The sequence below is a fragment of the Genypterus blacodes genome, unplaced genomic scaffold, assembly GCF_046128005.1.
Source record: "Genypterus blacodes isolate CSIRO-AG114 ecotype Tasmania unplaced genomic scaffold, CSIRO-AGI_Gbla_v1 ptg000022l_1, whole genome shotgun sequence".
Classification (NCBI taxonomy): Eukaryota; Metazoa; Chordata; class Actinopteri; order Ophidiiformes; family Ophidiidae; genus Genypterus; species Genypterus blacodes.
The window spans coordinates 5,012,654-5,035,470 of record NW_027466835.1 but is presented as its reverse complement, the minus strand read 5'-3'; the positions used below and the strand labels follow the sequence as shown (position 1 = coordinate 5,035,470).

General features: G+C 47.8%; 1 protein-coding gene across 2 annotated transcripts in view; it reads left to right on the top strand.

Moving 5' to 3' along the window:
• LOC142992487 (RNA binding protein fox-1 homolog 3-like) overlaps positions 1-20,781 on the top strand; it is a 72,292-nt gene extending 51,511 nt beyond the window's left edge. For both annotated transcript variants that reach the window (XM_076142952.1, XM_076142951.1), the window contains 9 exons: positions 2,996-3,049; positions 5,485-5,577; positions 6,332-6,392; positions 6,489-6,542; positions 11,722-11,854; positions 12,831-12,870; positions 15,664-15,722; positions 18,573-18,651; positions 20,737-20,781. In XM_076142952.1, coding sequence (XP_075999067.1) covers positions 2,996-3,049; positions 5,485-5,577; positions 6,332-6,392; positions 6,489-6,542; positions 11,722-11,854; positions 12,831-12,870; positions 15,664-15,722; positions 18,573-18,651; positions 20,737-20,781 — 618 coding nt within the window. The remainder of the gene's footprint in view (positions 1-2,995; positions 3,050-5,484; positions 5,578-6,331; positions 6,393-6,488; positions 6,543-11,721; positions 11,855-12,830; positions 12,871-15,663; positions 15,723-18,572; positions 18,652-20,736) is intronic.
• The last annotated feature ends 2,036 nt before the right edge of the window (positions 20,782-22,817 follow it).

Genomic DNA, 22,817 nt, shown 5'->3' with positions numbered 1-22,817 from the left:
TGTTTGAATAAGATGTGCCGTGGTAATAATAGGTGTCTGTAGCGCTTAAAGATAATTAAGTCCCGATTCTCTGAGAGGCCGAATTCTGATAGGTCAATCGCTGCATCCTACAGTCCATTATGATCTAATAATGACTTCAGGAGTTGTTGTTGTTGTCCGGGGTTGGAGACTCTAGGCTGCCACCAGGGCACTCATGCTGCTTTCGAGTGCTCTTGGAAAGTGATTAAAACCAAATGGTAAAGTGGTGCGTTCATGTCCTTCTCGGAAAATGGTAATAGTGCCATTGTTCTTTTATGCAAAGGAAGGAACGCAAAGAAACTTCCAAGTTAGCATCTTCAATTTCATCTCAATTTTAATTTTCCAATGGTACTCAAACGCAGCATTCAAGCCATAAGACGGGCCGTTGACGTCTCTGGGCATCTTGGTATTAAAGTGAGGCTTACCACTGTGTAGACACACAGCATCAGACAGCCCTGAAACAACTTTGCGGTGGACATATTGATTTGTTTTTACCAGTTTACACCCACTTTCCTGTGTTTATGTCAGACACCGACGGCCTCAGTGAGCCGGGCTGCTGCTGACCCGGCGAGGCTGCGGGGGGTCCTGAGGCTCAGATGGTGTTCGGGTCGTAGGATCATACCAGTTGCAATAAGTTGCAGTAACATTACAAGGAAAGGCTGGAGTTACGCTCCAATTTACACAGACGCTCAAAATATCTCAACGGAACAAAAACGTCCAAAAATCTTCTGTTCACTGGGAAAACTGAGCACACAATGACATCACTATTTTTCTTCAGCATAAGCTTGTACGTTATAATTCATTTATTTTACAATCCTGATGACATTATGTTTTATTAATCCATTCATTTTAAATTAATATACTGAGCAGAATGATTTCTTAATTAGGTAAGTACTTATATATGAAGTGATGCTCCGCTGTGTCTCGGCCTCCAGATCGCCTGTTATCCTTTACCTTAACCAGTCAGTCGGTCAAAGCCTCAGACAAGCAGTCAGAACATAAACTGGAGTTGCTTGTTGAAAATTAGGAAATTATGAAGTTGATAATTTTGCTCTTTTTCCATACTGACACGGACTTTTCTATACTGAAACACACAGAGAGGCTTCTCTATGGCTGCAACCGTGCAGATGACGTCAATCCCTCCCTTGTCCTCCCTCCAGAGACCCCTCCCTTTGATGCTATTGTTTATTGGTGTTGCTGATGCAGCTGTTTCTGTATACGTGCGTGTGTGTGTATGTGTGTGTGTTTGTGTGTGAGAGTGAGTGGGTGGGTGGGTATAGAAGTGTATGAGATCACTCGTGAGCAGCGAGCAGTCCCCAGCGCCATGTGGAAATCCACAAAGACGACTTCCTCTGAAACTAATTAATTGACGCCACAAGCCCATTACGCTCGGTTAAAACAATTAGCATCTGCACATTGCGTGGGGGAAGCATTGTCATCTCAGGCGAGAAAGGGGCATCATGCTGGGATACAAATGCTTGTGTGTGTGTGTGTGTGTGTGTGTGATCGAGCCTCGCGCTTAAAATCGCTTCCCATTCGAATCAATGGAGCCGAGCGCCATATGAGGCAGATGTGTAGATGGGATCTATGGAATCTATTTCCCAACGAGAGGCGAAAGTACCAGAGCATATAGGGGAGGTAATGCAGTCTGCGGAAATGGGAGGTGGTTATAAATAATCGCACCTTTTTATCTGTGCGTGGCGAGGTCGCCGCCTGACCCTCCTCTCCAGCGGAGGCACCCGTGTGTTTTTTGCTAACCTCAACTCCTCATGCCCACTCCACTTGTCACTCCAGCCAGATAATAGCCGGCTCCTCCTCACCCCTATTAGCGGCTCAGTCAAACGATCTATCCATTCCCATTGAGCGTCGACCACATGGAAGGCCCATTTCTTCCCTGTTGTGCCGAAATGAAGGCGATGCGGACCGCTTGACAGGGTAATTACTTTTAATGAAATAATACGGCCATTTTAGACAGCAATTAAAAGTCGCTCTCACTCCACTCATTAGAGGAACTTACAGTTTACTTTCATTCCTCTGTTTTCTAATGATCCGAAAGGCAAGCCTGTTAAATCGAAACGGCTTGAGCGTGTTAACCCCTCGGGGCTGCCCCTTATGTCCTGTTGACTGGGAGCGCTGGCAAACAAAAGGGCAGAGGGAATAGAGAGAGAGAGTGTGTGTGAGTGTGAGAGAGAGGTGTGTGAATGGAAACGAAAGCCCTACTCGGACGAGATTAGTTTTCAGCACGTTTGTAAAGTAATTATTGTCAAAGGATCTGTGTAAAGTTTACATGCAGTTCACACAGGATAAGAGAGATCACAGGAGTCTGCTGGGTCTTAAAACCCACACTGCAATCGTTCTGTCCACAACGTCCTCTTAAGACTCTTTTGTCCACTTGAGTTCGATCAAAGCATCGCAAGGTACAAGCTGGACTCCACCTAAGCTTTAGTGTCTGACGGAGGCGCTTAGGTCATAATGACATCACCCCACCTTCCCACATTAAAGCGTTATTAAAGATCAACCACCATGTTGACATGAATGTAAACATGGTGGTTGATAATATCCTCCTCTCACTTGATCTCCACGTGGTGCAACAACAATAAAATAAAGATCTGACGGCGTCTTTGTCGCAGGGTCTTTACAGGCTTGATGATATCTGTGATCTGCTCCTCCTATAGCGCTGATGAAACGATAGATTGCGCTAATAGTAATAATAGCTCAGCAGAGTACAAGACGGGAATTGTCTTTTTAAGCACGCCGGCTTCAAAAAACAGTTTGCCGAGCTAACAAATGCAAATTGACCGCCATTTCCTCACAAAAGTAACATTTCCATATCGCCTTAATGGTTTCCCTTTTTCTGTAGCCGGCCTTCTCACGCATCACAGTCAGCAAGGCTATCTAACACCATCCCTCTCTCTCTCCCCCTCTCTCTCTGTGTCTCTCTGTCTCCCTCTCTCCCTCTTTTCTTTTCTCTCCGCAGCAATTTGGAAAGATTTTAGATGTGGAGATTATCTTTAATGAGCGAGGATCCAAGGTAAGTGAACTAGAACGCCAGCTGCTTCATTACCATGTACTTCTTCTGTTTCCTAATGATGGCATTAGTGTGGTGTGTGTACACTGGCGGAAGAGTGGTGGTCTCTAAGCCCCGTCCTGGAGAGCTGCATCCACCGTACCTCTCTCTATCTCCCTCCCTCCCTTTCTCTCTGTGTTGTTGTTGTTGTCGTGGCCCTAACCTGAGTTGTGAATCATTAGCCCTGTCAATCAATTCATTATTGAGCTGTTTCACAATTCGCTTAATCCACCAGTGGCTGCAGGTCCTCCAGCTTATGGAATTGAAACCGCTTGTTTAAGAACTCCGGTCCTCCTTCAAACCGAGGCATCGATTAAAAAATGCTTCTATATTATTCAGTCATTATTCCCCTCATCTTCTTTAGATATTTTACAAAAACGTCATTTCAGAATAATGATATGTGTGTGTTGAAAATAAACGCAGAATTCGAAGACTAATGATGTATCTTGTGAGACGTAGGACACCATCTTGTTACTGTATGGAATAATTCACATATTTACCAGCACACACAAACACACACACACACACACACATACACATTATTAGATTTCAGAAAAAAAAACTGGCTGCAGGAGCGTTTGCACCATTTTCTGCCTGTGAAAAGCTTATATTTTTAACTCTACTCTCCGTATAGATGTCTAATTTTAGCCTAATTCAGTCGGGTATGTAAATATAACTGCAGAACAAGCGTTTCCTAACCACCAAATGCCAACAACAAGCCCGTAGGAAGAATCGCCACAGCGCCGCGTTAACTGCAGTATCTATCTCGGCGCCCGCCTCCCGTGGACGGCTCAAGCCTTTGGTGGTGTGAACAGCGGAGTGCTACTCATCCAGCTGTTCATTTAATAGAGTGTACCAAGCTCCACGGCTTTCCATTCATAAAGGAGACAGGCTCCCCGGCTGGGTGTTGAGGCATGAATACTATTGATTCCCATTCATACCTGCGAGTGGTATGGGCTCATATATAGGCATGCAGGGAGCCCTGGAACCAGGCGAGGCCGCCGCACTCGGGCCCCCTCAGCCAGACAAGATTGAGCACCGGATAAAGCTGCCTCCTCCGCCGTAACAAGCATTTATTGTTTGTGCCCTACAAAGCCATTACCCATGATGCCTCTCTCTCTCTCGCTCTCTCACGCGCGCTCTCTCTCTCTCTCTCTCTCTCCCACTCCCCCCGCACCCTGCGCGCTATATAATGAACCTACCAGGCCATTAATAAACAATCTATTTCCTATGAAGCTTTGGCAATTTGCATTCAATATGTTTGTCTCCTTTGAAAAATGGTGGCTCCTCTCTCCCCCCTTGTAAGCTAATTATTTGCGTGTGATAAAAAAAAAAAAAAGATAGAGGGGGTAACCGCAGTCGGGTGAATGTCCAAAGGATTAATTTTGCCCTCAATTCCTTTTTTGAATTTATTTCTTTATCTCTCTCTCTCCCCAAGGACAGGTCCTGTGTTATTTATGCTCGAAATAGAAGCCCGGAGATCCTGCGTATGCATACCAGATCACGCCGCTTGCCATCTCTCACATGTATTACATCCTCTAGCAATTATCAGGCAGCGCCGGCCATGCTCCCTCTCTCTCTCTCTCTCCCCCCCCCCAGCCCCCCTCCACCCCTGCCCATACCTCTATAAGTGTATATATAGAAACCAAAGGAATGGGACTTGTTTGGCCAGCATATGTTAAGGCTTTCTCAGGTCCAGCATCCCAGTCCACATAACTCAAGCGAGTGACAAACCCCCCAGGGGAGGAGGGGGGAGGGGGGGGTGGACAGAGGGATGTGGGGGTGGGGATGGAAATGAGCGGTCCATATATATTGGTCAGGTTCAGAGTCGATACCTTCACTGTTTTCTATCTGGGTATTGGCAGAGACACCATTCACTTTTTTTTCCTCTGTGTGCGTTTCTGTGTGTGTGTGTGCGCACGTGCCGACGAACCGGAGTCATTTTGCAGTAAAAATATCCCTCTTATAAATTATAAATAGTCGACGATCAACTTTAACGGAGGATTCACACTCCCGGCTCTCTCCTCCAGCTGCCCACGTCCAGTTTTTCTAGATAATTACAGGGCTGTTATGGGCACTCACAGTCATATGCACACGCTGTTTCCTGACATTCAGCCGTAGCAGCACCGTCGTGCCGTTTAATTGGTCAAAGCGGGGCAGGTTTGTTATGCGAGCTGGTGTCACCGTTCTCCTCCTGTCTCTGGATCTCTCTGTTTGCTACACTAACTGCCTCTAATTAATCCGGCTGCTTACAACTTGACTCTGCTGCTGCTCCTGCTCACCTTCTCCTCTCTTCTCACCTCTTTTTCCCCTTCTTTCTCCTTTCTCTCTCTCTCTCTTTTTCTGTGTGTGTGTCCATCCTTACCGGCTCCCTCCTTGGCCCGACCTGGTGCGCACAGGGCTTTGGGTTTGTAACTTTTGAAACAAGCACAGATGCCGATCGTGCACGGGAGAAACTAAATGGTACAATCGTAGAGGGACGCAAAATCGAGGTGCTTTCTCTTCACTTTTTCCCCTTTCTTCCTTCTCTACTTCTTGCTTGCTGCCAACCCCCCTCTCATACGTATAGACCTGTGCATTAGCATGTGTGTGTGTGTGTATGTGTGTATGGATGCATGCATGCATAATGGTGTTTATAACCTGTACTCAGTAGCATGTGTGATCCATACATGCCAGCACGGACACTCCCAGTTGTCCATCATTACCTGACGATGCAGAATGAATGCATGCCATCATCCCTTAGGTTCTGAGGCGACGCCCCCCCCCCCCCCCCCCCCCCCCCAGTCGCCACCGTTTAGCGTTTGCCTGCTCTGATGCTGGTCTTGTTTACAACGAGCCAAGCCCCTATTCAGTCATTCTCATCAGGTCAATAGGAGAAAATCAAAGCGCCGCCTCTGTTTTTCTTTGCGAATCCATTTGTTTTTCCAACCAATTACTGGTTTTTGAGGTTGTTTCATTTTTTTGTATTCATATCTGTAGGTAATTGGTGCATGCTCTTACCCTCTTTACAGTAATTGGATAATCTCAGAGAAAATGGAATTGATGAATAAATTCATGTAAAGGGGAACCAATCTCAATCTCTCCAAAGTGCTACCACGCTGTTTTACATAATCACTTTATTTCATTTACGTTATGATTTCATCTTTACGTCTGGCTGGTTTGCTGCTTGCCTTTGGCCCGTGTCGGACAGCTGTTGAGTGTGAAGTTCAGTAAACAATGGCTGCGTTGTTTTGTCGCTTTGCACAGGTGAACAATGCAACAGCAAGAGTGATGACAAACAAAAAAGTGGCCAACCCTTACACAAACGGTACGTGCCTACAAACTCTGCATTATATACATTATGCATATACTCTGTGCTCTTATTGTTGTCGCTCTTAAGACTGATTGTTCCTGCTTTCTCCAGGCTGGAAGCTGAACCCGGTGGTAGGAGCTGTCTACGGTCCCGAGCTGTACGCAGGTGAGAGACAAACACACCAGGCAGGATTCTCGAGGTGTTTTCCTCCGGCTCCCTTATAAGCACACAGGCACTGCATCACTCCGTGCTTGTAGACGCTATCACCCGGAGCCCAATTCCAAACCTGACCCCCCGAATTCTACAATCGTGCTTGCGCCGAACCTACTGAACATTAAATTCCCCCCTCAAATCTAAGTGAATCTGAGAGAGGCGGGCGATAAGCAGTGGATGATCCAAGCCGCTCTGAGTGGCTGAGGGAGTCTGAGCCATTGTTTGCGCAGTGTGCAACTGTAAAGCTGAAAAGAGGGGAGAAAAAAAAAATGATTTCAAGAGCAAGCGCCCCTGCAACTGTTATCAGATTTTGGAGGCTGCCGCTGTGGATGGATTTGCCAAGTGCGCCAGATTGACTTTTACAGAGCTAACCGAATAAGGGAGATTGAGTGAGTGATATTGTTGGCACCTACCCTGTGGAAGGCCGCTCGCTATTCCTTCTGGTCTCAGTAATGGAGGAATGAGATGAGCTCAGTGGGGTTTTCCCTATCTCTCCCTGCCTCGACATGCCAGCTTTATTGCTGTATGTTATATGAACCCTTTGCATTTTAATGAGGGGGAAATGGTACTATTTCATTTGGAAGAAGTGCTGAGCACATCGCGCCACTTTAACGGCTTTCCTTTCTGCTCATTAGACTAAAATCTGTTCATTCCCCGGACAGCTTTACGGCGAACCTCTAAATAACTGTCCATGACAGAAAGCAGTCATCTATCATTTTTATTTCATCTCCAACCCCTCACCCCCTCCCACCCACCTCCTCTACCCCCACACCACTCACTTGGTTCCGACATCTTCCCCTGATAATTACACACACACACACACACAAATACACATTCACCCTCATGTGCAAGCACGTAAAAATACTCATCATGCTACTGCCATGTGTAACTTCTGGATAAATATATAAATATGAGGTCATTTTGAACTTCTTTCCACATACATTTCTCTGACCTATATACACACAGGCGACGCCACCCCTTGCCCTGTTTCTTTACACTCAGACCATCGCATTCCACCATACAGAAATAGATAACCTATGTAGAACACAGACACTAATACATGTTCCCTCTCTCATGCACACTTTCTCTCCATCACACACACACACACACACACACACACACACACACACACACACACACTCTTCCCAAATCATCTCATAAATCAGAGGGAGTGTGGTCCACCACTCCAGGCAGGGGAAGCAGGAGGGGTTGGGTGATTTATTGGCTGCTAATTTTTCAAGTCGTCTTGACATGGTGCTGGAGTTTGCCAAGCCTAAACGACAACATATGCTTGCCAGCTGGGAGGATCGGAAACATAAATAAGAGATACATTTTTGAAACAAAACTCTAACGAGCGCCAAAAGGGTGTTTTAACCTTTATTTATATATATATACATATATATATGTATATGTATATGTGTGTGTGTGTGTAGAATGTACAGTGTGTATGTATAAAACGAACCGACTGTGCATCTGACTACAATGTTCCCTTTGTTCCCCAAAGGGAAAAACACAAAAAAATGGTGCACAGGAATCAGGATGTATTCTGAAATCATGGTAGTTACAGTTAATATACTTTTGGTGGGAGTAAAATGGGATGTAAAGGCGATTAATCACTGTTTATCAGTCCTCATTTCTGTGCGGGAGATCAGTGAAATTGGGAGCCATAAATCCTGGCTCGGTGACAGCGCACTTCGTCTCCATTCGTCCCGGGTGCTACAGGTTTATTGTCCTCAAAACCCATTCAGGAGAATGACGGATGAGAGCCTCACGCTGGCTCCCCGCTCTTAACCCCGTCCAGGGTAGATTGGCTCCTCCTACTGATAGAGGTGAGGAGTGGCTGGTAGCGCGCAGGCAGACGGCGCCAACCCAGGGTCCATGTCCTCTGTTGCTACCTGCAAAACAAACCTCCCCAGAGCCCCGCTGGAGGGGGGGTGGCTGTAAGGGGGGGTGAGGGGGGGTCATGGCTTGGCGGAGAGGAGCAATGTGATTGGGTTCCAAGTCAAATGGAGGTACTGGCAATAAAACATGGCAGTGGAAATTGTGGCGTGTGTGTCATAGCTGGTGGCTGTCCAGTGTGTGTCTCTGCTACATCCTCTGTACCACAGGGAAACTTCAGCAATGCTAATCCTTGTGATGATTAACTACAGTTTAACATCATAAAGGTGTGGCTGTGTACATTCAGTATATGAAGAGTACACAGCAGGACTCACATGATCTTTTAAATAGTACTTTTATACATTATATATATCTACCTTTTGATTATGTGGATATCTATATGTGTACATATAGGTAAAGGTATGAATGTGTCACCAGGCTTTAACGTCATGTGATTAGATTTGTACTTTTACAACGGCTAAAATGAATGTAGTTAGATAATGGTATGTAATATGTAAGGTATGTAAAATGATCTCAGTATGATGGCACAAGTAAAACATTAAAACATTAAAATGACAAAAATGTATATATGCAGTTTCCAGTAGAGACTATTGCTGCTACTGGATTTCAGCACCATGGACAGCGACTACTTGGCTATTCCCTCATATGACCAAACCCCTTAGGCTAGGAGAGGAAGAGAAGGAGAGAGAGAGGGAGAGAATTCCTAAGCAGACAGCAGATGAGCAGCTTTCCGTTCACCAGTTCGTACTCTCACTTACTGAGGTGGTGTTTTCTTGAGGACTCCTGAAAAGCTACCAGCTGTGTAAATGACAGAAAAGAAAGGCTAATTGCCATCTTAATATATGTAGACAGATCCTCTCATTGTTGGAGTGTACGTTGGGGGGATAATTAAGCTCCAGACTCTTGATTAGATTAAGCTGTTTTTGGTCCCCAGCGCGTGGATTAAGTGCTTATTGCCCGATGTATTTGAGCGGGAAGTATTAGAGAGATCAACCTTGTGGAAAATCAGGTCTTTCTTTATGGGGGCCGGCTATGACCCCATCATTGGCACAGAGCTGGATTACTTCGGGTCCAACTGGCTCTGCAGGTATTGAGCTTCTCTCAAGTTGACACATATGACATATGAGGTGCTGCGTGACCCCGACGCCCTCCAGCGCATAACTCATATTTTCTTTCTCACCCCCACACCCCCCCGCCCTCGCCGCCCCCCTCCCGGAAAAAAAGGTGTTTGACTTTGGTGGCGAGAGCGGGTTTGTGCTTCCGTACACACCGTGGCTGTTGTTGCTTTTCACGAGCTTACCAAGGTGTGACAGTGCCTTTGATTTATGGGTTATTATTGAAGCAGTGTAGCCTATCGCCAACTCATTATGAGTTTACATTCACATACATCACCGCGTGCATATTGCATACAAATTTCCGGGCAAAGAAAGGAGCAAGTGGACTTTCCGCGCCCAGAAATAGTAGCGATTTGTTAAGGAGGGGCGGAGGGGAAAACACACCTCGGAAACTATCAAAGAGGATTGTTTTTGCCCTTTAGCAACAGTGCTCAGATGTCCAGTGCTTCGGGAAAAAAATAGAGACTAATTTAAATGTCAAGGTCAGCATTATAAATCACTTGGGGTGGGGGGGAAGGGGGCACCCTGCGAGTCCGGGCAGTCTATTGGTACGCTGGCAGCAAACAAAGTGTCCCGTAACCTCGGTAGGTGGGTGGAGGAAGAGGAGGGGGAGGGGAAGGGGGGCAATGTAGGCGTTACCTGGCCAAATGAGACGCCGCGTTTGAATATGTTGCGCGGCGGACCTGCTAATGGAGCGTGATGTTAATGGCAGAAGACATTAAACCTGGCTCTCTGTGTTTTTAAAAGCGGCGCTAATCTGTCTCCCTGTCAGCTTTATTGAGGCAGCGGGGCCGGGGTGTGCATCGTTCATTAGGACGCTCGCCGGTCTAGTCCACCTGCAGGGTTAACGCGACGCGCGGCACAATAACGCCGCGCCGGCCCGCCACTTCCCGGGCAGAAGCCTACACACCACTCATTATATACAAACTAGCACGGAGCCTCATTTGGTGGAGTTTATCTGTGATGGCGAGTGCCTCCCCGCCGCCTCCACTGCGGCGGAGGATACATGTTATTAACCCGCCTCAACCCCCCGAATTTTCCCACCCATTCCCCGTCACACAGCGATCCCCGATTCGAGAAACTGAAGTGGCCTGTGATGAATCCGCCAAAAACATGTCACGGAATGAATAAAGAATGAGGCGTCGGGAGGGCGAGGGTGAGCTGCTGGGGATGAAGAATAACGGGGATGATGGGAGTAGCTATGTTGTGATGGAGTGCATGCAGAGGGAGGGAGTGTGGGTAAAGAGCGGAGGGCTGTGGGTGTGAGGGAATTTCGATTACTGGAAGAGAGGAGGCAAACTTAATCACGACCGGGAGAGACGGAGTGGGATCGGCGTGTTCGTATGCACCTCCACTGCTGGTAATCAGACAGGCGTGGGACTGATTGTAGGTTAAATAGAGAGCTGAAGATCAAACCTCACGTCCTCTAATCTGCCACCGTGGACATTTTGTCGCACCATCACCCTGATGCCTTTTCACCCCGACCCACCCATCCTGATTTGCTCGTGGCCATCAGCGGAGCGCGTGTGTAGCCGCGTGATTGGCTAAAGATGGTCCCAGATGGGTTTGGAGATGGGGTCATGCTGAGGTTTGGGCCTCGGCTGTCCGGCCCATCTGCTCCGTTTCCCCTTGGGGAGGTTCTGAACATCTAGCGAGGTTGTTGAACAACCTTCACCTCCCATTTGTCTCTCCCCAACACCGCGGAATGCCCTCTACCTCTCCCCCATCCACCCTCCCACTGTTCTCCTCGCTGCTAGCCCATTGTGTCTAAACTATGCAAAAGCCGTGGTGCGAAACTAGTGGTATTGCATCCATTACCTGCCTATGCTTCAAGGCTGCCCCTCGCCAAGCTTGGGGAAAGGATGCGTACAGCAAATGTGGATCCTTGCTGAGTACGGCACAAAGCAGCAAGCTGGGAAAGGGGAGAGTGCTCGATGAGGCGCACCTAGAAAAGATTAAATCTATTGTTTCCTTGTCTTTTCCATAATGCATTCTGTCATAGGGAAAGCAGTGCCACACGTCTCTCTCTAATGTATTCTGTCATAAGGTAAGCAATGCCAAGTCGAGGATGTTCTCTGAAAGTCATTTTCTTTCCTCTCATGTGCTTCCTTCCATAGTAACAGGGTTTCCCTACCCTGCCACAGGCGCCACCGTGGCCTATAGGGGCGCTCACTTGCGAGGTCGGGGGCGGGCTGTGTACAACACATTCCGCACGGCACCCCCGCCGCCACCAATCCCGGCTTATGGCGCGTAAGTATCTGTAACCTAAATCTAGACGTCAACAATAACCAGTGCCAGACATTTGCTTGTGTTTGTGTTGGCGTGTGTTTGTGTTTGCTTGTGTGTGCGTGCGTGTGTGTGTGTGAGGATCATCCCCATATGTTTGCATGCATATGCTTGAGTTAGTGCATACACGTTTGTGTTTGTGTATTTGCTCTGTGTACGTACGCTGAGCTGCGGCGGCCCATTCTTATATGTGTGCATCGCCTGTTGACAAAGGAGGAACTAACAAAGCCGCAGGGAGCCGCAGAGAGCTGAGATAGCGCATTACTGGACTGTGACCAGGGCCCACGCTGATCTCCAGGCTTTGTGCGGGCCTTCCTCCCGCTCGCCTCTTATCATCAGTGGTCTGTGTGGCCGTGGGAGAGGTCTGACGGAGGCAGGCCGAGGGGCCCGGAGTGGCTGTCTATCTGTGATTAGATCAGGATCCATCTCACTGCGGAGAGACTCGGCACTGGAGCCGGGACTTGAAATCCCACGTCCCCCCCTCTCCCTTCCCCTCCCCTCCCCTCCCTCCCACTCTGGGGCCCTTTGCTACCGATGGCAGCTGGTTGATTTATATGGCAGAGTCACGTGACGGAGCTCCTTCGCTGCCTTCTTTTGTCCTCCCCTCCTCTCTCCACTAACCCCACCACCGCCGCCGCCGCCGCCACCAAGCCTCCTGACAACACTGCAGCAACTGGAAAGACAAACAATTTTACCAGAGCAGAAAATTGGACGAGAATTGTGAAATGGTCGCACTTTTCCCTTTAATGTGTCATTCATTATTTGTGGTACACTAAAGCTGCTAGGAAGTGACCCCACAGACCCACTCCGGCTCCTCTCTGCCATGCAAATATCCGCTTGACTTGCTCCTGGCCGGATGGGGGGAAATTGGGGCCGGGATTCAACGCAGCGTGCACGCCAAATCAACTAATACGTCTCTCCCATTGCTCTCATTTCACAGGGTGGTGTACCAAGATGGCTTCTATGGTGCGGAGATCTATGTAAGTACAGTTGGCTTTTTCTTTCTTGTGTGCTAAGATGAAACAGAAGTAAAGCAGACAAAAGCCTGCCCTGGAGACAAAAACGTGATCTCCTCAGCCCCCGGCGTTCTCCCAGCCTTGCTGCCAAGCCGGCGTCGATTAGGCCTCCGTCTGCCTTGCCAAGAAACCCGACAACAAAATTCAAAACCCCCTCAGCTTCTCCCTCCTCTCTTTCTCTTCTCACTCAGTCCCTTCCTATGATCTCAGACTTTGGCAAAGCGCTATACGCAGGCTCAGTATCCCGTGTCAAGTCAGGTCATCGCTTCTTTTAAAAATTCGTCTGGCTTCTGGAGGTGGCTCGTCTCTTGCAGCTTTCCGCCCCTCGCCCTCTCCTCCTCCTCCTCTCCTGTGTGTGTGTGTCTGTGTTTGTGTACACTCGCACGGGGTTTGGCTGGGATATCCCTGTCTGCCCCAGGGGGTCCGCGCGGGGCCGAGTGGAGCTGGTTCCTCCCAGCCATCACCGTGCGGGAGATAAGGGGAGCGGCACCAGATAAAGGGATTAGCCTTCCCTCTGGAGCTGTCCGTGCGGGCGGGGTCACGTCAGGCCCGGCCCCGCCGCACGCTGCCCTTGACAGAGAAAAGCATGGAGGCTGTGGAGATAATTCTGAAATTACCACGCCGCAACCACTTTGACATCAGTCCAAACGTTTGCGGGGGGGATGTAATTTGTCCTTTTGAATCTGCTCGTCTTTTTTTCCACCCCCCTGTCTGCTGAGATAGCGAGATGACAGTGGGCACACACAGGCGCGGTGACAGTTGCCTCTCACTTTCACTCCGTCTGGATGCGCGGAGACGGCCGGCGTCTGGGAACAAAATACAATGCTGAACCTCAGTGATGTATGACTTCCACAGCAGCCCACATGATACGACTGTATTTCACCGCCTTTTATTCTAGTGACACCCTCTGCCATAGGAGAGACCCGGGCTGAGCTCTAAGTCATATAGTTTGTCCCTCACACTTGTTCAGCCATGTCCAGCTTTGTCATGCACCCCAGTGTCCCCTGACCAAGACTTGGACAGGCCGGCCCATCACTCAACCCTTCAGGCCATCCCCTGGTGCTTTACTGCCATTAGTTTTGGCTCTGACCGCTGCTCTGCTTCAGACCGGCTGAGTGTGCGTGAAGGTCTCCGGTGACAAAGAGGAAGCAGTCCCACCGCAATCATTCAGTGGACAGTGGCGCGCTGTCAAAGCCGCGGCCTGCTCATGTTTTACAGTTTCCACCGTTGGAATTACCGTTTGGAAATATACGAGCGGCCAACACATTATAAACTAGAGGGGCATTAGTGAGGGCGCGCATACCTCCGCCAAGCCTCCAACAGCCTTCCAATTTGTGGCTCCGTGTCTTGAGGATGAGACATTCTACGTGCAAAGTTTGGTCCCAAATGGTTGAAAATGTAGTCAGGTGGAAATGGGCGTGGCTTCCATGAACGCATCATCATCCAGTACCAAAAATTGAATGGTTTCTTCCCTGGATGGTGTCAAACCCGGATCGCCTGATAACCTTTGGAGTAATCCTGCCTGACAGAGTCGGTCAAACCAACACGGGCGTAAAAACCCATAACCTCCCCAGGGGCGGTGGAAAGAGAGCGCGACAAACTCAAATTATAGGAGGTACTCATAAATATACACTACACACAGTATAGAGCGTGTGCCAATACATATTCATGCGGCGCCACGTAGGAACACAGGAGTGAGCGCACATAGAAACGCACACTCCTCACGACAAAATAACAAATGTGCCGCACTGTTGTGTGCAGGATTTGACAATGTGGGAGAGTGATTTATCGCTCTGTGTTTGTTCAGGCTGTTGCTGTAATCAGCGCGGTCCCAAAGCACGGCCATCCCGCAGGAAGTCATCTGCCTCCGCTGCGGCGACTTCCTGTCCCCGTGGAAATCTGTGAAGGGAATGAGGGGATGGGGGTGGGATTCCAACATCGCGGCCTCTGACCCCGATTTCACTCGCGATCGTCGGCCACAGACCGTCGCCGTCACTTCTCGCCGCTGTTTGCCATCGGACGTATTCCCCCTTGAGTTTAAAAATGAATGAAAACATGCATTATTAAGAGCCACCTATCCACCGTATGGACGCAGATGGGCACACACTCCACTGGCACTAATAGAAAAACAGTGGGAGAACAGCTTCATTTTTCAAAGAGAGTAATAGCAGCACTCCACAATGAGGTCTTTAATTCCTTTCCCACTCTGGCAAATGAATACAGCGTTCCCGACTCCCCCAACGGTCCGAACCTCTTCTGCCTTTTCCTACTTCATTTGTGAGCCAGGGGGGTCGTGTAAAGGAAAGAAAAGGGGCTCGTCAATAATGCAGCACGGGAGCTTTTTCTCAGTCTGAAAATGGGCAGAATTTGGGGAGCTGCTTCACGTGACCCCCCCTTACGCCAACGCCAATGCCGCCGCCGCCGCCGCCACATTCAGCCTCTGGGTTGATAATGCCGAGCTCCACAATATCCACTCTCTCAGGACATCACTCATTCCCCCAATTGCCTCCGCAGCGCCTGTACTGCACCATATATCAAACAGCGCCCTCTGGCGTCCGCAGGGGGAGGCTGCGGCTCTGGCCATCCGCTGGGGGGGGGGGGGGGGGGGGGGGGTGGAGCGCTGTGTGCATTTCCATTTAACCACGGAGGAAATTGAAGGATGTAGTCTGTGCTGTTGTTTCCTTGTTGCTCTGACACCTAATCTTTCTCTGTGCGAGTTGTGCTTAATCATTGATTAACACGGTGATATTTTCACAGGGTGGCTATGCAGCATACAGATTTGCCCAGCCCACCACCACTGCTGCTTACAGTGACAGGTGAGAATCCCACTCATGCAATCTTTATCATTTTAATGAGCAAACTGTCTGCTGCTGAAATTAATCTCAATGTATGCATGCATGTTGAACGAGGGTGTGTGTTGCCGTCTGAAAGCGCCTCGTACCTCAACCGCGGCACATCTCAAAGGTCGTTCATTACACGGAATCAGTATCATATCAGAAATCAATAGAAGAATTAGAGGATGCATCTCTCCTAAAAGCCTAAACACAGAAGAGGAAGTGAGATTGATCTGCATTTCTGTGCTTATTATTGTTATTATTGTGCAGTATATTTTCTTCTTTCTTCCCCCAAATTAATCACCGCACATAAACAATGTGACAACACATCACCTCCTGATTTCCAACGCAGCTTAAATATAATTTGACCAAACTGTTTAAGAATCTCAATATCCACACATCAAAGAGAGAGAGTTTATGTTTAATGTGGCTGTTCTCTGTGTAATTACACAGCGGAGAGGAAAGCAGAATACAATGCAGATCAAACACCAGTTGAATGTGGTGATATAGACGTAATTACAATCACACACACGCCCCAGTGTTCCAACAGCTATCAGTGTTTATGAGCACTTTTATTTGACTTTGTTTGAAGTTTGCCACACTAGAGACCATCAAAAGGCCCTCACTGGATTTAAGAAGGTAAAGAAATGAGGGACAGGAGAAATAGATGAGAAAATCTGAGGGGGAAAATTGGAACGCTTACAACACTTTATCTCCCAACACGTCCATGAACGCGTCGCGGCTCCAGGAGATCTGACAGAGTCAAACTTATCCAAGGCTGGATTATTTCTGCCTTGAAGTAATCACAGTTTTTTCCTAACTAAAAGCCACACAACAGATCGGAGAAATGGGGAACGTTCTTCACCGGCCTTTTTCTCTTTTTTTTTGACAAAGGAGAAATGGCTCTTTGTGGCCGCTGTGGTTTCTGTCGTCCTATTATCCCGTCCATTAGGGTGAGCCACCGGCCTCGGCTGAGAGCGAAGGAACACGCCCTCAAAGGCTAAACTGCGTAGGACTCGTTGAAAGAAGTGATACGTCTGGCCACTCTGATGGGAGAGTGGGTACATCAGTGGTATTTATGAATGGCCCCAGGTCTGAGAGAAAGAGAGAGAGAGGGAGGGAGAGAGAGAGAGAGAGAGAGAGGGGGGATCAGCAGGAGCTCTGTCACTTCTGAGCGATGCCATTCTGGTTCAGGTGTGCTCCGTTTGAGGAGGCGTCGCTGATTCATTCGGCCCCTGAAAGCCGCTGTCAGCCGGGATGTGGGCCGGTTTGGGAATCTAATCTGGGAAGGATTGAGCGTGTCACTTGTGATAACGTACACCCTGCCTGAGAGCCTGAAGATCATATCGATAATGTAAGATTTATCAGGCCTCGCCGCGCCGCGAATTATGAGCAGCCGTGCTCAGCGAGAAGCAGAAATTGGACAGCAGCTTTTTCCTCCCGGAGTGATTTAATTCCTGTTTCTCTTGCCTATACTTTTCCCCCAGATTTAATGTAATTCACCTCCGAGCTGTTAGTTTTGCTTTGTCTGTTTGCTTTCTTTTGAATAAGCGGTCACGCCCTGCGGATCAATAGGGGTTTGTCTCCATTGTCTCGGCGATACCTTATCGGACACGCTGGTGGAACAGTCAACCAATCATAAAGAGAGGGCAGCAGAGGCCTGATAAAATATGAAACATTCTGAATCTGAACATCGCCTGCATCACCAAAAGCCATTTAAGTAACCAAACACACTGTATAGTTCACCCCAGCACACTGATACATCAAACCGGCCTCAGCAGGAAGCAGCGACATTGAGCCGGGTGGTTTGACCCCACAGTCATCAGCGCCATTCGGGTTAGAGCCATTTTGTAGATGTATTAGCCTCAGAGGGCCTGTGGGGTTTGGTGCTGGCAGAAGATAAGAGGACCATGGAGAGTTACCCTGACCATCTCATGGCACCGGTCTCCCCCCTGAGGAGCTAAGACAGCCATTCTGATTTCACGTCCTGCTCACTGACCTTGGGTGCCGCCGGACTTAAATGGGCCGAGCCATATTTAGATCTGAAATAACTCAATGTAGCTCGAGCGAAAAAGGCATGAACGCTGTACGTCTTGTTGACTCCTTTAGGAAAATGTCTCCCTCTCTCCACTTGGTTTTTTATTCCTGGTTGATTTGGTGCCCTCGGTCCTTGGCTGGGTGTGCCTTATCTGCTCCGTGCAGACCCTCATTTGCAAGCAGGCGTTGTGGAAGGGAAAAAAAGAGAGAAAGTAAATAGAGGAATATGTGAAGTCAAATAAATAAATAAATAAATAAGGCAGACACATCTTGTCCTGTCTCAGAAGGAAATTGGAAGGATTAGTTCCAAACCAGCAACAATGAAAAGAGAGGGGCGTGAGCCCACTGTGCAGCCTGGGTACACAACCACGGGGTGAGAGACCCAAGCCCTCCAGCTCTCTCTCTCTCTCTCCCTCCCTCTCCCTCCCTCTCACTCAGCTCTCTCTCTCGCTCTCTCGCTCTCTCTCTCTGTCTTTCTAGCTCTCTTTCCCTCTCTCCCTGTCTCTCTCTCTTTGTCTCTCTCTCCCCGTCTCTCCATTTATCTCTCGGCGCTCATTAGTTATTCCATCTAATCACGACGACAATGAGAAGACAAGAATCATTCACCAACCTTTGAACTTGCCTTTTTGAACCACCTTGTGTAACACAGGACACCCAGGAGGCCAAGAGGGGGGTAATTGATTGTGTTAGGGACTTGAAAGAGTCGACTTCAGGGGTCGGCCATTAAACAAGCGTGCATAAATGTTCTCCTCTTTGTCAATGAAAGATCAATGAGTGTGTTCTCCTTTTGTGCAGCTATGGCAGAGTCTATGCAACAGCAGACCCCTACCACCACACAATTGGCCCTGCTGCCACGTACAGTGTGGGCACTATGGTAAGTCTGTGAGAGGCCGTCTGTCCTATCTGCACCATGTCTGCAACCAGAAGACACACGCCAGCAGACACACAACTCACACTCCAAAATAAAGACCAGAGACCGCTGCGCTCGCTGGTTTTTATTTACTAACTCATGTGTTTATTTGTTCCGTTTTGGTTTCTTTTGTCATGCAATCTGGCACAACCTAGTGGAGCTAAGCAGTACTGTAGAGCTCGTTGACAATTGGCTCAAAGTCATGTTGTGTTACGCCAGCACGCCTCATGCACCTTTGATTTGACGCAGGCTCCTTCTGAGAACGCGAGCGATCGCTCAGACAACCTTTGCATTCTCACCTGATAACTGCATTTCCAAGCTTTGTTCTGTTCATTTCACATCGTCCGACTCGCCACAGAGTCGGCTCATTTATTTTTACTTTCTTCATTCAGCCGAACCAAACTTGAAGGGATGACGTTGAACAGTTAATGTCTGTTTTTAGCTAGCTTTTGCAGCTTCTGTAACATCAAAGATGAAAGAAACGATGACGAGTAAAAGCCTCTTTTTCAGAAACACAGAGAGTGTTTCTCTTTGCTTTGTTTCATACGGAGGGAGCGGGCTCACGAACTTGAACCTACACATTAATGGCCATCAGAGCGCATGCAGCAGCGAGCCGTGGGACAGAAAGCAGAGAGAGCGAGCCGGTGTGGAGGGAGGAAGTCGTCTGGCCACCCCCTCCTACCCGCACGCTTGATTGGAGGCGTGCTCTCTCGCTTTGAGAAATTAGTTAAATGTAACATTCCGGCATGCATGCGATTTCTCAACAACATTAAATGCGTACAGTTCCCCGGTGCAGCTGCTAGCTAAAAGCTTTCATTAATTAAGACATTTTCTTTTTCCTCTTCATTTACTTAATTAAAAAATGTGCTTGAATGTTTTTTTTTTATTCTTTCTTTCTTTTGTTCTCCAAATTTCCTTCCATTTCTCCGACACTTTAATTGCCCTCTCCGTGAAACTAAGGCAGGATTTGGCCCCTAAAACCAAAATATATATATATATATATATAAGAGCAACGCTGTGTGTGTGTGTGTTGGGAGCCGAGGGAGCTAACATAGACTCAACAGGGTGTGTGTGTGTGTGTGTTTGATGGCGGACAAATGGTGCGGCTCCTGGGAGACGTGCTGCAGTCTAACGGACGGAGGGGAGCTCAGGAGAAAGAGCAGTTTGCCTCCTAATTCTTTAATCATATTTGATTAATAGTGCTGCAGCAGAGAAGAGTCGTTTTTGCATTTAAAAGCTATACAATAATTAGTTCCTCTGAGGCTAGGGTCGAAATTCTCTTTACTCATTTCCAGCATACAGCCACATTTCATGTGGATGAAAGTTTGGTACAAGCGAGAGGGTTCCCCCGAAATTAGGAGGAATTAGCCTTTGAAGACACTCGCAGTTTGTCTGAATTCCTAATTATGGCAGAGAAACTGAAAGATCAGACGAGGGAAGGGAGGGAGGGAGTGTGTGTATGTGTGTGAGCGTGTGCACGTGCAGGTGTGCATGCATAGGCCCACTTGCATGTTTTATGTGTGTGTCCGCCCTAGATAGCTTGAGCATGGTGCTAAATCTAAGGACTAATATTGTGTGGTGCTTTGGCCCTGCAGAAAGGTTCGGGCACCTTTGTTGGAACGGTGATTAAGCCCTTTTGAACTCATTCTGCTTTGGTTGAATCTCTGCTATTGTTAAAGTCGAAAAGCCTTCATCCTCAAGGAATGCGTTTCCTCTGTGAAAAGCATGAACTGCAGTAATTTTCAATTTATTGCTTTAAGTGATTAATTTTGAGGAAATGCAGAGAGCAGAGAGGGAAGTCCCTGCCTGTTATGCTGCAGTGGAAAGAAACTAGCATGTTAACTCTCTCACAGCCTTGATGACCCTGTTCCTAACACACACACATACACACACCGATAATCTGTGCAATTAGGAGATCAAACGAGCAAAACCAATCGTCAGTTTAACCCGATCACCTGCATGAAAAGGAAGGAAATTTGTGGAGAAAAAGAAACCAACTAAGCTGTCACCTGAATACTGATTGGTACTTTTTCATCTTTGATGTTGCAGGCTAGCCTATACAGAGGAGGGTACAGTCGCTTCACTCCCTACTAAAAGAAAGAAAAAAAGAGCGAAAGACAGAGACATTACCCCAAAAACTATCTAAAAAAAACAAACAAAACAAACACAAAACAAGCGAACCCCCCGGTCCTTGGCGGAGAGCTAAATCAAACTAAAAGCTTCCAGCTCCCCATGCTGACCCCCCACCCTCCCCAACACCCAACACCCTTCCCCTGACTCCCTCTCAAGCCGATATTTCTACAACAACCTTTTTGATGTCATCATTGGTCTGCTCTTGTTTTGTATTCATTTTGTGCTTTTGGTTTCTTTTGGAAAGTTTTTTATGCACATGTGCATTACCTTTGATTGCTGTATATGGGTGCTGTGTCACCATAACCAATGTGAGCCTACTGCAGCACGCATGATGCATGCTCAGAGGTGTGTGTATGCAGCTGCCGTCATCTGACTAAGAACTCACCGGGTCATTCTAAACCGCAGACGCACCAAGTATGATCCCTGATGTCTCCCAGTAAATCACTTTTACAACTTCTAACGTCCGCTGGAAAGTGGAGAGGTCGATCCGATCAGCGAGTATCAAGCCCGAGTCATTCTTAGGTCACATGACAGCGCTGCTCTGATTGCTTTTTGTTTCTTTAACTGTTGGAGTGTCCTACTGTTGTGCACTTGTGCAGTGGAGCCTTACGAGCTGTACTGTGTTATGACAGCATGCAGAGTACAAAGGGCCACAGAGGTCAGATTTCTTCTTTTTGGACTCACACTGCTCATATTGCAGCCTAATCTCCTACCAACTACGTTTCTATGCAAATATTCTGCATCAGCCATTACGTGTTTGTGTGAGGGATAGGCAAAGGGGTGGGTCCCTGGATTACGTGAAGTAGTGAGTGCGGCAAAAAGTTAAGGGCCGTTGCATAGGCATTTTAAAAAGGAACCCGCAAGTATAATCCTGAATCCGTCTTTATTCTTCTTGAGATACCTGATCCCAAACTAGCTCAAATATCACGACGGTTTTGTCACAGATGAAGCGAGACATGGATTTGGAACAAATATGGCCGGTGGGAGGTATCAGAAAAGACAAAAGTTCTCCCTGGGGTCCTACACAAAGGAGACCGAAAGAGCCTGAATCACCAGGTTTCCCAAGGCTCAAGACATTGTGTTTTGGGCTCTCTTTGCCCTGAACGGTCATCTCCAGGTTTTCTCTCCTGCCGTGTGATTAATTGCTTTTATTCCACGCTCATGTAGACATGGATCGGGAACCCCACGATCTTATATCATACCAGTAGTTCGTGCTGATAACTATTTGATACTTGTAAACTGTGTGCTAACACCCAGATGACGTACTCCACGTCAGACTGTACGATATCACGTAGGCAATGCGGGAAAAAACAAACTATGCAGGCAGAAATGCGTCCATCTACCCCGCACATAGACGTGGGGCTGTAGCTCGGTGAAATAGAGATTTTAGTTCACAATTTCTGAACCTGTTTGAGCTTTCGTTGCAGGTTCACTAAATTGTCTTGTTCTACGATCTAAGACCGCCATTTTAGACTGATGACCAAAGATTTCATCGCGATTTTCTCACAGTTGTTAGGTTTCCTCCGCGGTAGTCCCCAAATCTCTGGAAGAGCCATTAATCGAGTGGTTTTGCCTTGCACGACTTCTTTGGGTAAAAACAAGCTGGAGGAAGCGTTTTGTAGAAGAATTGCATAATCCAGGCAGCATCAAACGTAATTGCTGAATGCAGAAGAGTTCCATATTAACTTAATTCGTAGGAGATGCGGTTGCCTTTCGGTATCCTCACTAATACAACATGGCAGATTAATGTACTGCACTGTAATACCAGGTCATTCCTCACACTGACTCATGCACATGACGACTAAGCATTATCGTGGGTGAGAGCAGAGGTCGTTTCCCGTACTGGTCACTGGTTTTTTAGCATTGCACAAAATGTTTTTACCTCAGGATAAGCTAACTGAAACTTGGAGCAAACCACAAACTACGATACAGCGCTGATCCCTCGCAGAAGGCGGGAGAGCGCATTACTAACACAACCAGCAGGTCCTCTTTGCAAC